At 53.5% G+C, this 11,613-nt stretch overlaps 1 protein-coding gene across 1 annotated transcript; it reads left to right on the top strand.

Moving 5' to 3' along the window:
- Positions 1 to 1,113: 1,113 nt before the first annotated feature.
- EGR3 (early growth response 3) lies at positions 1,114 to 6,426 on the top strand. Its single transcript, XM_024560983.3, has 2 exons — positions 1,114 to 1,500; positions 2,787 to 6,426. Exons 1-2 carry the CDS (start codon positions 1,347 to 1,349, stop codon positions 3,794 to 3,796), a joined length of 1,164 nt encoding a protein of 387 aa, XP_024416751.1. The 5' UTR covers positions 1,114 to 1,346; the 3' UTR covers positions 3,797 to 6,426.
- Positions 6,427 to 11,613: the final 5,187 nt, after the last annotated feature.

Here is an 11,613-nt window from a genome sequence, read left to right as displayed (position 1 = left end):
GATTCCTATCCTCTCAACTTCACTTTTTCTTCTTTACCACCAAAACCGCACATCCTCGACCCCCAGCTGTGCGGGGTACTCGCCTCCCGCGCAACCTCTTTGCAACTACGGCTCTTCCCAGCCCCAGCGTTCAGCCGGGAGTCAGCGCAGGGTCAGGGACTCAAGGAGAAGCAGGGGTGTGGGCGGCTAATCAGAGAGAGGGCGGTGCAAAAGTTCTCAGGATACGGGACCAGGCAACCCTGACGCGCTGGAAGCCTCCTCGAAAGGGACGCGCTCTCGCTCACACAGTCTCCGCCAGGGTCCTGGGCGCGAGAAGGGCAGCCGCCCCAGGGTCTGAGCACACGCCTTCCGGGTTCCCCAGAAGTTCCCAGGCTGCAAAGGGACGTCGCCCGGGGTTTTCAATTCTCTTTATTCCTGCGAGGGGTATTGGAGACCACCAGCAAACAAGCCCACCCCACTCTCGCGCCCCCTCCCCCACGCGCCCCAGCGCGTTCTCCTAGTACAGACCCAAAATAAACACAGATGGTAAGGGCTTTTCAAACGTGCGCAGCGTGCTTTACGCTTTGCATTCAGCTACATCCCTCTTTCCTCTCTCCTCTCTAATTGTACTTGTTTCTTCTCTTCTGCTTCTCTCTTTCTCTCTCTTTTTTCAAGATTCGCGAATGGTGCGGACTCCGCTCGCTGTCTGCGGCCCGCTTCCTGCTTTCTAATGTTCCATTGTGAGGAGCTTCCATTGTGACGTCGCGCCCCTTCGGCTGGGCTTTGTCTGTCCATATATGGGCAGCTACGTCACGGAGCTTTCCCGGGGCTCGGATAAATAGGCTGGTGGAGTTCCCTGGCTGGGAGCTTTTGGGCAGCAGTGAGCTTGCTAGGAAGCAGCAGGGCTGGTGGTGGAGGTAGCAGCGGCGGCAGCAGCGGCAGAGGCGGCGGCGGCGGCAGTGGCGGCGGTGGCGGTGGCGGATCGGGGGGTGGGGGGGCCGCCGGCGCGCGTCTGTTTGTAAGATCAATACTGAGACCGCGTCCGACCCCCTCCGCCGAGACCCCCCCCCACCCAGCCCCCAGCCCACTCCCCGCACACGCCCCCCACCCAAGACCCAGCCTCCTTCGGCACCAGCCCGGCACCCAAGAAGATTACCCCCCTTTGCCCTCTCTCCCACCCACCCCCCAAAAAGAGAAGATCCCCTCCTCTGGCCCACCCCTTCCCCTCTTCCCTCCCCCCTCCCCCCGAACTTTCCCTCTCGCATGCTTTTCCCCTGCACCACGGATCGCCTTTCGGATGCCGCTGGCCTGGAAGCTGCGTTAGGAGCGAGCGGCGGCGGTGGCGGTGGCGGCAGCTCGGGAATGCTATGACCGGCAAACTCGCCGAGAAGCTGCCGGTGACCATGAGCAGTTTGCTAAACCAACTGCCTGACAATCTGTACCCCGAGGAGATCCCCAGCGCGCTCAACCTCTTCTCCGGCAGCAGCGATTCGGTAGCCCATTACAATCAGATGGCTACAGGTAAGGGCGGCGGGGAGGCGAAGAGGCAGCGAGGAAGGAAAGGGAGAGGAAGAGGAGGGAATCAGCTAGCAATGGATGGATGGATGGATGGATGGATGGATGGATGGATGGAGAAGATGGGGGCGCGCTGGGAATTTTCCGGGGGGCGAGTTGCTTTTCCCACCCACTCCCCCCGCCCTCCCCGATCGGGAAGGCTCGGTTGGCGACGCCACGGCAGAGGCTTCTGTTCTCCCGGGTGGGGGCAGCCGCCGACTGGAGGGAGGTAGGTGCGAGCGGCTGTGCTCCGGGGTTCTCCACTCAGGGGGCGCGATCGCCAGGCTGTGCGCAAGGCGTGGTGCCGTCGCCCCCTTTCCCGGGAGGAGCCGAGCGTCCCTTTCACCCGCGCTCTCCCCCTTACTCCCTCAGCCCCCCACCCGGGATGGAGCCGTGTGCGGCGTGGAGTCCCCGCGGTGGGAGAGGTACTGCGACGCTGCCTTTCCGGGGCGTTCAGCAAACCCGTGGGGTGTGTGGGGACGGTGAGGAGAGGGAAGGGGTTCACCCCGTTCGGGGTCTGCCCTGAGGGGCGATCCCTGGGGAGAAGAGCTTGGGATGAGCGGCCACTCCCGGCGTGGAGACACGAGCCGGTTTTCCGCCGCCCTCCACCCTCGCTAGGGGCTGGGCTTTCTCCCTTCAGCAAGAGCCGAAAGCTTCTTCAGGCCCGGAGGAGGCTGGGCCGGGTGGGGGGTGGGTGAGGTGTCGGGCGAGCTCCCTTTTCGGGCAGTCCCCCTCTACGCGTGGAGGACAAAGCGTCTGAGCTCCCGGGGTCATCGACCTGGGCGCAATGCGCAAGGAGGGCTTCGTCGGGGCGGGAAAGGCGCTGCGTCCGGGTGCGGACAGGGCTAGGGGTAAGAGGCCGAGTTATATGCACTCGAGAGCGAGAGCCCGGCGCGCTCCGGGTCTGAAACTACCTGTAGCTGCAGCTACCTGCCCGCCCTACCTCGGAAACAACAATGCTTCTCGCGCGCGCGCGCGCGCGCGCGTGTGGTACGTGAGTGTGTGTGCGCGGCGTGTGCGGTGTGTGTGCAGCAGCCACTCCACACCCCGATCCGTAGTATTTTGCTGTATCCAGGTTGCTCCCGGGAGCGCGGCACCGCCCGCTTTGCGCCGGGCGCAGCTTTCCTCTTACCCCATGAGCTGCGCACTCCACCCGGCCGCACCCTCCACACCTGGGCAAGGACCTGGGCGCCCCGGCCCTGGAGCCGGCTTGGCTTCACTCATCCCTCCCCTCTCTCCCCCGCTCTCCGCAGAGAATGTGATGGACATCGGTCTGACCAACGAGAAGCCCAACCCGGAGCTCTCTTATTCCGGCTCCTTTCAGCCAGCCCCCGGCAACAAGACCGTGACCTACTTGGGAAAGTTCGCCTTCGACTCCCCTTCTAACTGGTGCCAGGACAACATCATTAGCCTCATGAGCGCTGGCATCTTGGGGGTGCCCCCGGCCTCAGGGGCACTCAGCACGCAGACCTCTACGGCCAGCATGGTGCAGCCACCGCAGGGCGATGTGGAGGCCATGTATCCGGCGCTGCCCCCCTATTCTAACTGCAGTGATCTCTACTCGGAGCCTGTGTCTTTCCACGACCCCCAGGGCAACCCCGGGCTTGCCTATTCCCCCCAGGATTATCAATCGGCCAAGCCGGCCTTGGACAGCAATCTCTTCCCCATGATTCCTGACTACAACATCTACCACCACCCCAACGACATGGGCTCTATTCCGGAGCACAAGCCCTTCCAGGGCATGGACCCCATCCGAGTCAACCCGCCCCCTATTACCCCCCTGGAGACGATCAAGGCATTCAAAGACAAGCAGATCCACCCAGGCTTCAGCAGCCTGCCCCAGCCGCCTCTCACGCTGAAGCCCATCCGGCCCCGCAAGTATCCCAACCGACCCAGCAAGACACCGCTCCACGAGAGGCCCCACGCGTGCCCGGCGGAGGGCTGCGATCGCCGCTTCAGCCGCTCGGACGAGCTGACCCGGCACCTGCGCATCCACACTGGCCACAAGCCCTTCCAGTGCCGGATCTGCATGCGCAGCTTCAGCCGCAGCGACCACCTTACCACTCACATCCGCACGCACACGGGCGAGAAGCCCTTTGCCTGCGAGTTCTGCGGGCGCAAGTTTGCACGCAGCGACGAGCGCAAGCGCCATGCCAAGATCCACCTCAAGCAAAAAGAGAAGAAGGCGGAGAAGGGGGGTGCGCCTTCCGCGTCCTCAGCGCCCCCAGTGTCTCTGGCCCCTGTGGTCACCACCTGTGCCTGAGGCTCGGGCCCCCAGATTTCCACTTTTCCCCTCCAGTGTCTCCCTGCTGCTAGCCTGAAAGCAGCGGGAAAGCTAGCCACGGAGGCGCAGGGGTGGCACCCTGGCCTCTCCATGGACGTAAGGTCCCTTGTCCCCCTTCGAAGTCCTCCGTTTCCACTCTTTCACACCGGCCAACAGTCGGGGGCCAGGGCAGGAGGCGCCTTGTCCCCCCCACCCCTTTAGCCAAGGCGTGGGAGGTGGAAAGGTGGCGTCTAGCCCGCTTTGTTCAGTTCGGATCGTCTTGATCCAGGGGCCTCTGGGCCGCGCCAAGGACCTGCGGGGGACTGAAGGCGGGGCCTGCCTAAGCCTCGCCTGACCTAAGCACCTCACGGGTCCCCCCGCGTCTCCTTCGATTCTCCCTCGAAGGAAGATCCGAGACGGGGGAGAGGGTAAGCAGCGCTCCAAAGCGCAGAGCTTGCTGCCTGCCGCACGCACGCGCGCCTGCGTGCGGGGATGCGCGCGAGTGTGCGTGCTCGCGTGAGTGTATGTGCGTGTGTGTGTGCGTGTGTGTGCGCGCGCGCGCGCACACCCCTGTGTGTCAGACTCTTGAGCTGAACTGGGCTGTGTCCACCCCAAACTTCCCTACATCGGGTCTCCAGGCCCCTGGGGACTGTCCCAGGCTGGGGGCCTGCACGTGGCCAGATGAGACGGGTCTTCCATCTGCTCGGAAATAATGTTTCTCACAGAAATGCCTCGGATGCCACCGCCGCGGCGCCGCTACTACCGCTTAGGGTTCGGTCCCTCCCTCGGAACCTCACCTTTTCCGAGCACTTCCCTGTTAGGCCTCAGAGCAGTTTGATTTGCGGGGAGAAGCAGCTATCCCTGAACCTGTCTTTTTTTTAAATTATTTCCTCAGCCCCACTTTTAAATATCTATGTTCTGAGTTTGCCCTCTGCCCTTCCCCCGCCCTCTTCTCCCTTCTCCCCTCTAAGCCTTCTCCCATCTTGTTCAAAATCTTTTCCCAGAAAGGCAGGCCTCAACTGGCCACCCCTTTCACCACCTCTTTGTCTTCTCCCACTCACATACCCGTTTCTTCTCCCCCCTTTGGTGGGGAAGCAGGCTCTTCTTTTTGCCCTTGGTAACCAACAGGTAGACTTCAAATCTGTGTGTGTGGCATGTGTATGTACACACGTACACATACACATACATCGATATGACATACACACAATACGAATTCCTAGCAGAATAAAATTTCTAAGGTACTTGGCTATCCAGTGCAGTGCACTGGAATGAAATGGTTTATTTTTTATGAAAAATTTAACTGATGAGATTTTATCTATATCTGTGTGTGTGCAAGTATATATACATACATACATGTATCTGTTATGTATCTATATATATACATACATATAATGCATACACATCTCTGTCCAAGTTTTCCTCCTGAGACATGGGGATTTTTGCGTTCACCCATGTTGATTAACGAGGTGTATCTTTTCCATGCCCCCCTCTCACCTCCCCGCCCTACCTCACCTCCTCTCAGGCACCCCCGCCCCCAGCCCGTCTCCACCCAGGGGTGACTCTTTTGGAGTGGAGTGGTAGGGAAGGCTGCTCTCTGACACAGCTCCCAGCACAGGCCTGACTGAATGTACTGTTCCCTATCCACATTATTTCTCCTGCGGTCAGTGAGCTGCCCAGAGAGGAGGAACAAAGGTCTGGAGTTTACAGAATGTCTGTTTTTAAAGTCACTTTATGCGTTACCCACCTTTTTTTTTTTTTAAGAAAAAAAAGCACTGTTTCTTTCTTTTTTTTTTTTTTTGGTGGCAGATAAATAATACTAAAAGGAGTCTAGTGAAGGGGAAAAGTCAAAGAGCGGGGGTGGGTTTCCAAGTACTTGGACTTTCTGTAGAAGGAGAGAGAAGAGGACGAAGTTTGCTAGGAGGGCTCATATTTTTTCAGCTGAGGGGTAAAATCTTTCTTTGCAGAGACAGTATTTTGCTGAATACTTTTTATAATGTGATGATTATTAAAAACAAAAATTTTGGTCACTTCAAAGCTGGAAGGAGGAATCAGATATCCTTTAATATTTTTTCCTTGCTCCTTCTGGCTTGTGCATGTCACTGCATGATAACTTTGAGTTTTCCTTTGTTTTAATAAAACTGTTCTCAGACATTTAAGCTAAACTAAGAAAAAAATAACTTTGTTGCCAAAACGTTGTGCTATCCAGATTTTTTATATGTCTGCATGTTTAAAAAGAAACAAAAGAAAATGCACTCTAACTTATGTGAACTGAGAGAAAAAAATCAGGTTTTAAACAGGAAAACCTAAGGGGAATGATATTTTTTGAAAGACTTTTGTATAAAGTTGAGTACTTAGAAAAAGACAAACCAGATGTAATATATTTTGTGGATGTTTTTATTTCTTGGATTTATAGTACCTTATACTAAGGTTAAAAAAATATGCTTGATATTGTGAAAAGGTGAAATTCTTCACCAACATTTCATCTGCTCCTTTGTCACATTGTTATGCCAATATAATATAGTTAATGAAAACAGCATTTTTAAAAACCGAAATATTGAAATGGTGTAATGTTGTACCATTTGCACTGTGAGCAAATGCTAATACAGTAAATATATTGTGTTTGCTGACAATCAGCCGGCCTATAAATCTCCTTATTTTATTTCTTGTTTTCATAGCATAAAGTTTTGGTTTGGCCTGTTCTTTGTCTTGTTTTGTTTTGGGCTGGTTGTTGGTTTGATAGGTTCTTATGCCTGCTTTTGCCGTTCTTGCTCTGAAAACTGTCCGTGTGGAAATGCGGGATTTGGTGTTACTGGGAGTTGGTCAGAACTTTGTGTGGCTCCGGTGGTGCCTGTGTTGAGTGTTCACTGTGGCTCCAAGAGAATAGAACTCTCCTCCACCCTCCTGGGAACTTTAAACTGCTGGAGAGATTATATGAATAGATTAGACAAACTCAAGGGATTCGAGGCTAGTGGCTGGAACCTTCTAGAACCCTTCTCTGTGGTTTCCAATGGGTGTTTGAGGGTAGAAATAAGGAGTTCTCCTGATTTATGAACAACTCTCTGACGGCCACAGGGAGCACCAGAATGGGACCTCTGTGACGGGTGTCTTGCTAAAGCTTTTGAAGCTTGAAAAACAGGTGTAGACTTGAGAGGGGTTCTTTAGGGTTGGCAAGATAACCAGAGAGATTGGAAGCTCTTTTGTGGTCAGATAATTGGGGGAAATCAGGTTTAAAGGTCTATCACACTTAGACAGGATTTTCCAGGCCTCCGTATTTGTAGCTGCCTGGGAAAGGTGGTCCTGGCTGAAATCCATGTTTATGAGCTACCCAGGGATATGATGCTTTGAGATAAGAAAGAACATTCAGGTTTGGAGAGCATACAGGGAATGTGTTTACTGCATTAACCCCTCACGTCTTACAACTTCTGTCTCTCATGAAAGTGATGCTTCCCCTCTGAGCTTTCTTCCCCAGAACCTTCCCTGTTCTTAACTGAGTTTACTTGCCAGCCATAGACCTTCCTCTTGGAGAGATCTGTGCCCTCCATGTCCTTCCTGTGCCCACATTTCCATCCTATCCCCTCACCTGAGTTCCTGTAGTCTTTACAATCCTTCATCCCCATGGGGCTTGGCCCAGAGTAGGCTTTGGACAAGCGAACTCTGTCCCTCTCCCTTTCTCCCAGCCTCCCCTCTAAAACATTTCCCTGCTTCTTTCTCACGCATTTCCACGTATTATCTGCCACAGCAAAGTTTTGGGGCTCAGTGTACGATACTGAGCCATGTAAATGGAGCACCACACATGACTGGGAGACTGTCTCAGTGCCTGAGGTACCAACCAGGCCAGCCATACAATGACAGAAGTGTATATCCTCCCTGCTTGGAAACTGCTCTTGCTGCCCCAGTGCAGGCCCATCGCAGTGAAGAATGTGGGTGGTATTTCTGGTTGGCTGTAGTTACCAAGAAGCTGAGGGCAGACTTGGGTGGAGGAGAGGTGGGCTGTGGCTTTAGAAAAGAATGTTTTTGAAGTAAGAGATCAATAAAGAGAATGCAGTATGGAATCTAAAAGTTTCTCGCCCGCGCAATTCTAGGTCACTGACTGCCATCTTGAATTCCCTTCTCTCACCTCACGAAACTTGAAAAATTCCAAACTACAACTTTATGTACAGCCGCAAGGAAGCAACCATTTTTTTTTAACAAAAAGAATCCAAAATGGCCAAAAAGTCCTGATGATCAAGCATATATATACTCCATCTCTTTGCTAAACTAGATGGTTCCTTCCAGATTTCTCTGTGTTTTTCGAGTGAATATTATCAGAGGAAGATAGCGTCACTGGGTGGCTTCTTAGTTAGCATCCAGCCCCACCTGCACCTTCTCCAATCAAACCAGACCTTCGGAGTTGCACTTTCGTCAACAGCATACTATGCTGCATGATTAATAAACTCATTTCCCATTGGTGCATATTACTCAACCCAACCTGGTTCAACCACTGGGTTACTTGGCAATATGGCAGCCCGCCTAGCTGGCACCAGCCCTGTTGTGTTGTAATCTCTGATTCACACTTTGTAGCTAGATAAGACTGTCTCTGATAGCATCACACCAGCAACCCAACCTGCCCAGGTTTGTAAATATGAGGAGAGGAAGCTCAACCCTGAAACTTAGGGATGAAGCGGGGAGACGGTGGCAGAAAGGCCTGGCTGGGGCTATCATGAGAAGGATGCTGTGGAGCCTTTGCGAAGAACAGTCTCAGGAGCAAAATCAGGCCTAAATACATAAAAGAGGGAGAGGTCTCACTCCTCCCAAGCAACTCCTAAGTCGTTTGGGGATGAACAAAAGGATATCCCCCCGACACACACACCTTGGGAGCGGCACACTGAAGGCAGTGACTGAAAAACTGTACTCAGTGAACTGGGGTTAGGTACAAATGAGGCAATACTTTGTGAGAATTGAAGCAATGAGTGGCGTATATTTTTATATGGTGGTGGTGGCGGTAGTGATGAGTGTTTAGGTGTGTGTCTATTATTCACAAGCATATAAAAAGGAAGAGCAAGGTGGATTCTGGTGAGTGGAGGCAGTAGCTTATGGCCAGCTACTACTGCTCCCCTTTTGCTAGTTCAGAATTTGCCTGCTATAGATGAGGGGGTTGTGAGTTGCCTTTTCCTGGCCTTGGTTGGCTCCCCTGGTGTCCTGGAATAATAAACCTAGGGAAAAAGGAGGCCTCCGTGTGTCCCAAAGACTAGAAATCATACTGGCCGCATCTTAACAGCTAGGAGAAAATGACTTTCTAAAAGGTACTGTGGGGTTTTAAGAATAGGTCGTAATCCTAAGTCTATTGCAAGTGGTTCTTTTCAGAAAACCTACTCTTTGTGCAGAAAAGAATGGGGTCTCCAGAGGAAGAAGAAGGACCCCAGGGAATCTCAGAGCCCCTGGGCCACACCAGTCCCTGGGACAGCCCTAAGGATACACTCACTTCCCATCGCCACCCACAGAGGCCAGGCACAGGCCTGGCCTCACCAGCTTCTCCCAGCACCCCAGCTCTTGAAACTTCACCACTCTCTTTGTGTCAAGGTTCCTCTCTACCCTAGCTTCAATATTTCCAACGGCTGATTATTTTCAAGAACAGAGGTGTGATGGGGCTTTCCCTGACTTGCACTCAAGTCTCTGACACTCCCAAGCAGGAGGGGACCAGGTCCTGACTTTTAGCCTGAGATCTTCATTCCCCAACCTCATCATGGCTGCTTGGTCTGGGATCTGGACTTGGGACGACCTTGTCACCGCCCCTGCTGGGCAGCAGGGGAACACTGTTCCTCTACCCCGATCTCCCTGTGAAAATGCTGTTTCTTCCCTTCGGGCAAACGCACAGATGGCTAGAAGAAAGGCTTCTGAGCAATGTTACTGAGGAGCTGATGCAAACAGAACATGACCACAAAGCCGCAAACGAGGAGAATGAGAGCATACAAGGTTCTAGACGGAGGCTACTCAACAAAAATGTTCCAACTTCTGGGTTGGACAGGAGTTTGACCACCATATGGTTTCTTTAATGTCTCCAGGGAGCTCACTGCCCCCAGGATATTCTCTCACAGCCAAGACTCCCAATGGTCCAACTCTGTCATTGTCCTAACGGTGTCTGCCTGGCCCTGCTCATTGTCCACGGATGTAATCATGGGCTGGCTTTCCCTGGGAACCCTGCCCTGGGCCTTCAGCCATCTTTGCCTTTCATGGAGGCATCATGACCCAACGGGAAACAGACTGCTCTTCTCTGACCCAGCCTACAGCAGCGCTGAGTTCCCTCTTGGGTTACCCGGTGAGTTCCTAGTTATGGTCTCAGTAACGTTTCTGCCTCTCGGCTCCTGGGAGGAAAAGAGAAGTCTGCCGCCCCGAGGCTAGGGACATCCCAGCCTTCCACAAGGGAAATTACCCTTGTCCATGGACTTGTATTCTCTGGGGTGGATTGCCCCAGGAGGTGACCCCACCCAGAGTGCATCAGGTCCCCGTCTCCAGTAAAGGGAGAGAGATTAGTGACCAGAAGAGAACTGGGCCTCTAGGCCCTTTGTCTTCTTCTCAAAGACAGGATGCAAGAGCTCTGGCCCTTTGTACTCAGCATTTCACCTCTCCAGGTTGTCCAGGTGCCTGCCATTCCTCCTCACTCCCTTCTCCCTGCTGCTTAGGAAGTTCAGGCCATGGGAGCAGGAAGGCGGAAAACTTCCAGTGCCTGTGAGGCCCCAGGGTACTAACGAAAGCCTTCTTTGGGCTGCTTGTTACCTACTCGGGTCTCTGTCCTGGGCATTGAGAGGTTTGATAACCCAGCAGCACTGCGGCTGTTCCCTTGGGAACCTTAACCAGCTCTGAAATCATTACCTCCACCCTGGATCTGAATCTCAACTCTGCCCCTTTCTTGCAGTGTGACTGTCAACAGGTTTCTTAGTCTCTCCGAGCCTCAGCATCCTCCTGTCTTATCATTGCTGTTGTAGGGTTCAAATGAGGTCATGGATATGATGCCTGGTTCACTGTGGGTGCTCCACAGATGTGAGTTATCTTCCTTGTCCCTTGTCCCTGTTGCCTTTCCCCAGCCTCCAAAAACAGATGGGAGAAAGAGGGCTCTGTCTCCCGCAGGGATCAGTACACTGATTCAGACACGGCCAGGGGCACCTGAGTCCTCACTGCCACTTCCAACTCTGGCCATCCATTGGACAGCTGGATCCTGGGAGGGAGTCCTCCATACCACCTCCCTATCTACCCCTCTTGGCCACAGCTGCTGCTATTGTTGCCATTTCCTGGCCTGGTTCCCGACCCCTGCCCAGGTCCTTTTGTCTCTCTCACCTAGATGGGTGGATGTAACACCTTCCTGATCCAGTATCATCTGCAAAGTTAATTAATGTGTCATTGGGCTATTGCCTGCTTCCTGATCCTTATCAGGGATTTAAATAAAACGCAGCAACCCCAGTTCTTGCCCGTCCACTCCTCTCCCTGAATTTGAGGCTTATTATTAGTCGTCAGTCCTTGACCTCAGCTTTCTGGCCAGTTCCGAGCTTCTAGCCTCAGGCCAGGGGGTGCTGCCCCTGCCCAACCCTCATCGGGGGTCAGCAGAACCATCTGGGGGTTTAATGGAAGTGATGTTCTGGGAGAGAAGCATGGATATGAGAGTCCTGACCCCATCCTAACCCCTGGGGTGGGTTCCCTTAGATTTGTAGAGTCATAAAGCTTAAGAGGCCATTTAGCACTTCTTTTCAGGCAAAAGGAAACAGGCCTCCAGAGGTTCTGTGACTCGTCCAAGGTCACACACCCAGAAAGGGAAGAGCCAGGATTTCAGATCCAGACAGGAGTGT

This window comes from Desmodus rotundus, chromosome 9 (assembly GCF_022682495.2).
Source record: "Desmodus rotundus isolate HL8 chromosome 9, HLdesRot8A.1, whole genome shotgun sequence".
NCBI classification, from domain to species: Eukaryota; Metazoa; Chordata; class Mammalia; order Chiroptera; family Phyllostomidae; genus Desmodus; species Desmodus rotundus.
Note: the sequence above shows the minus strand (reverse complement) of the source record. Positions and strands in the feature narration are given on the sequence as shown.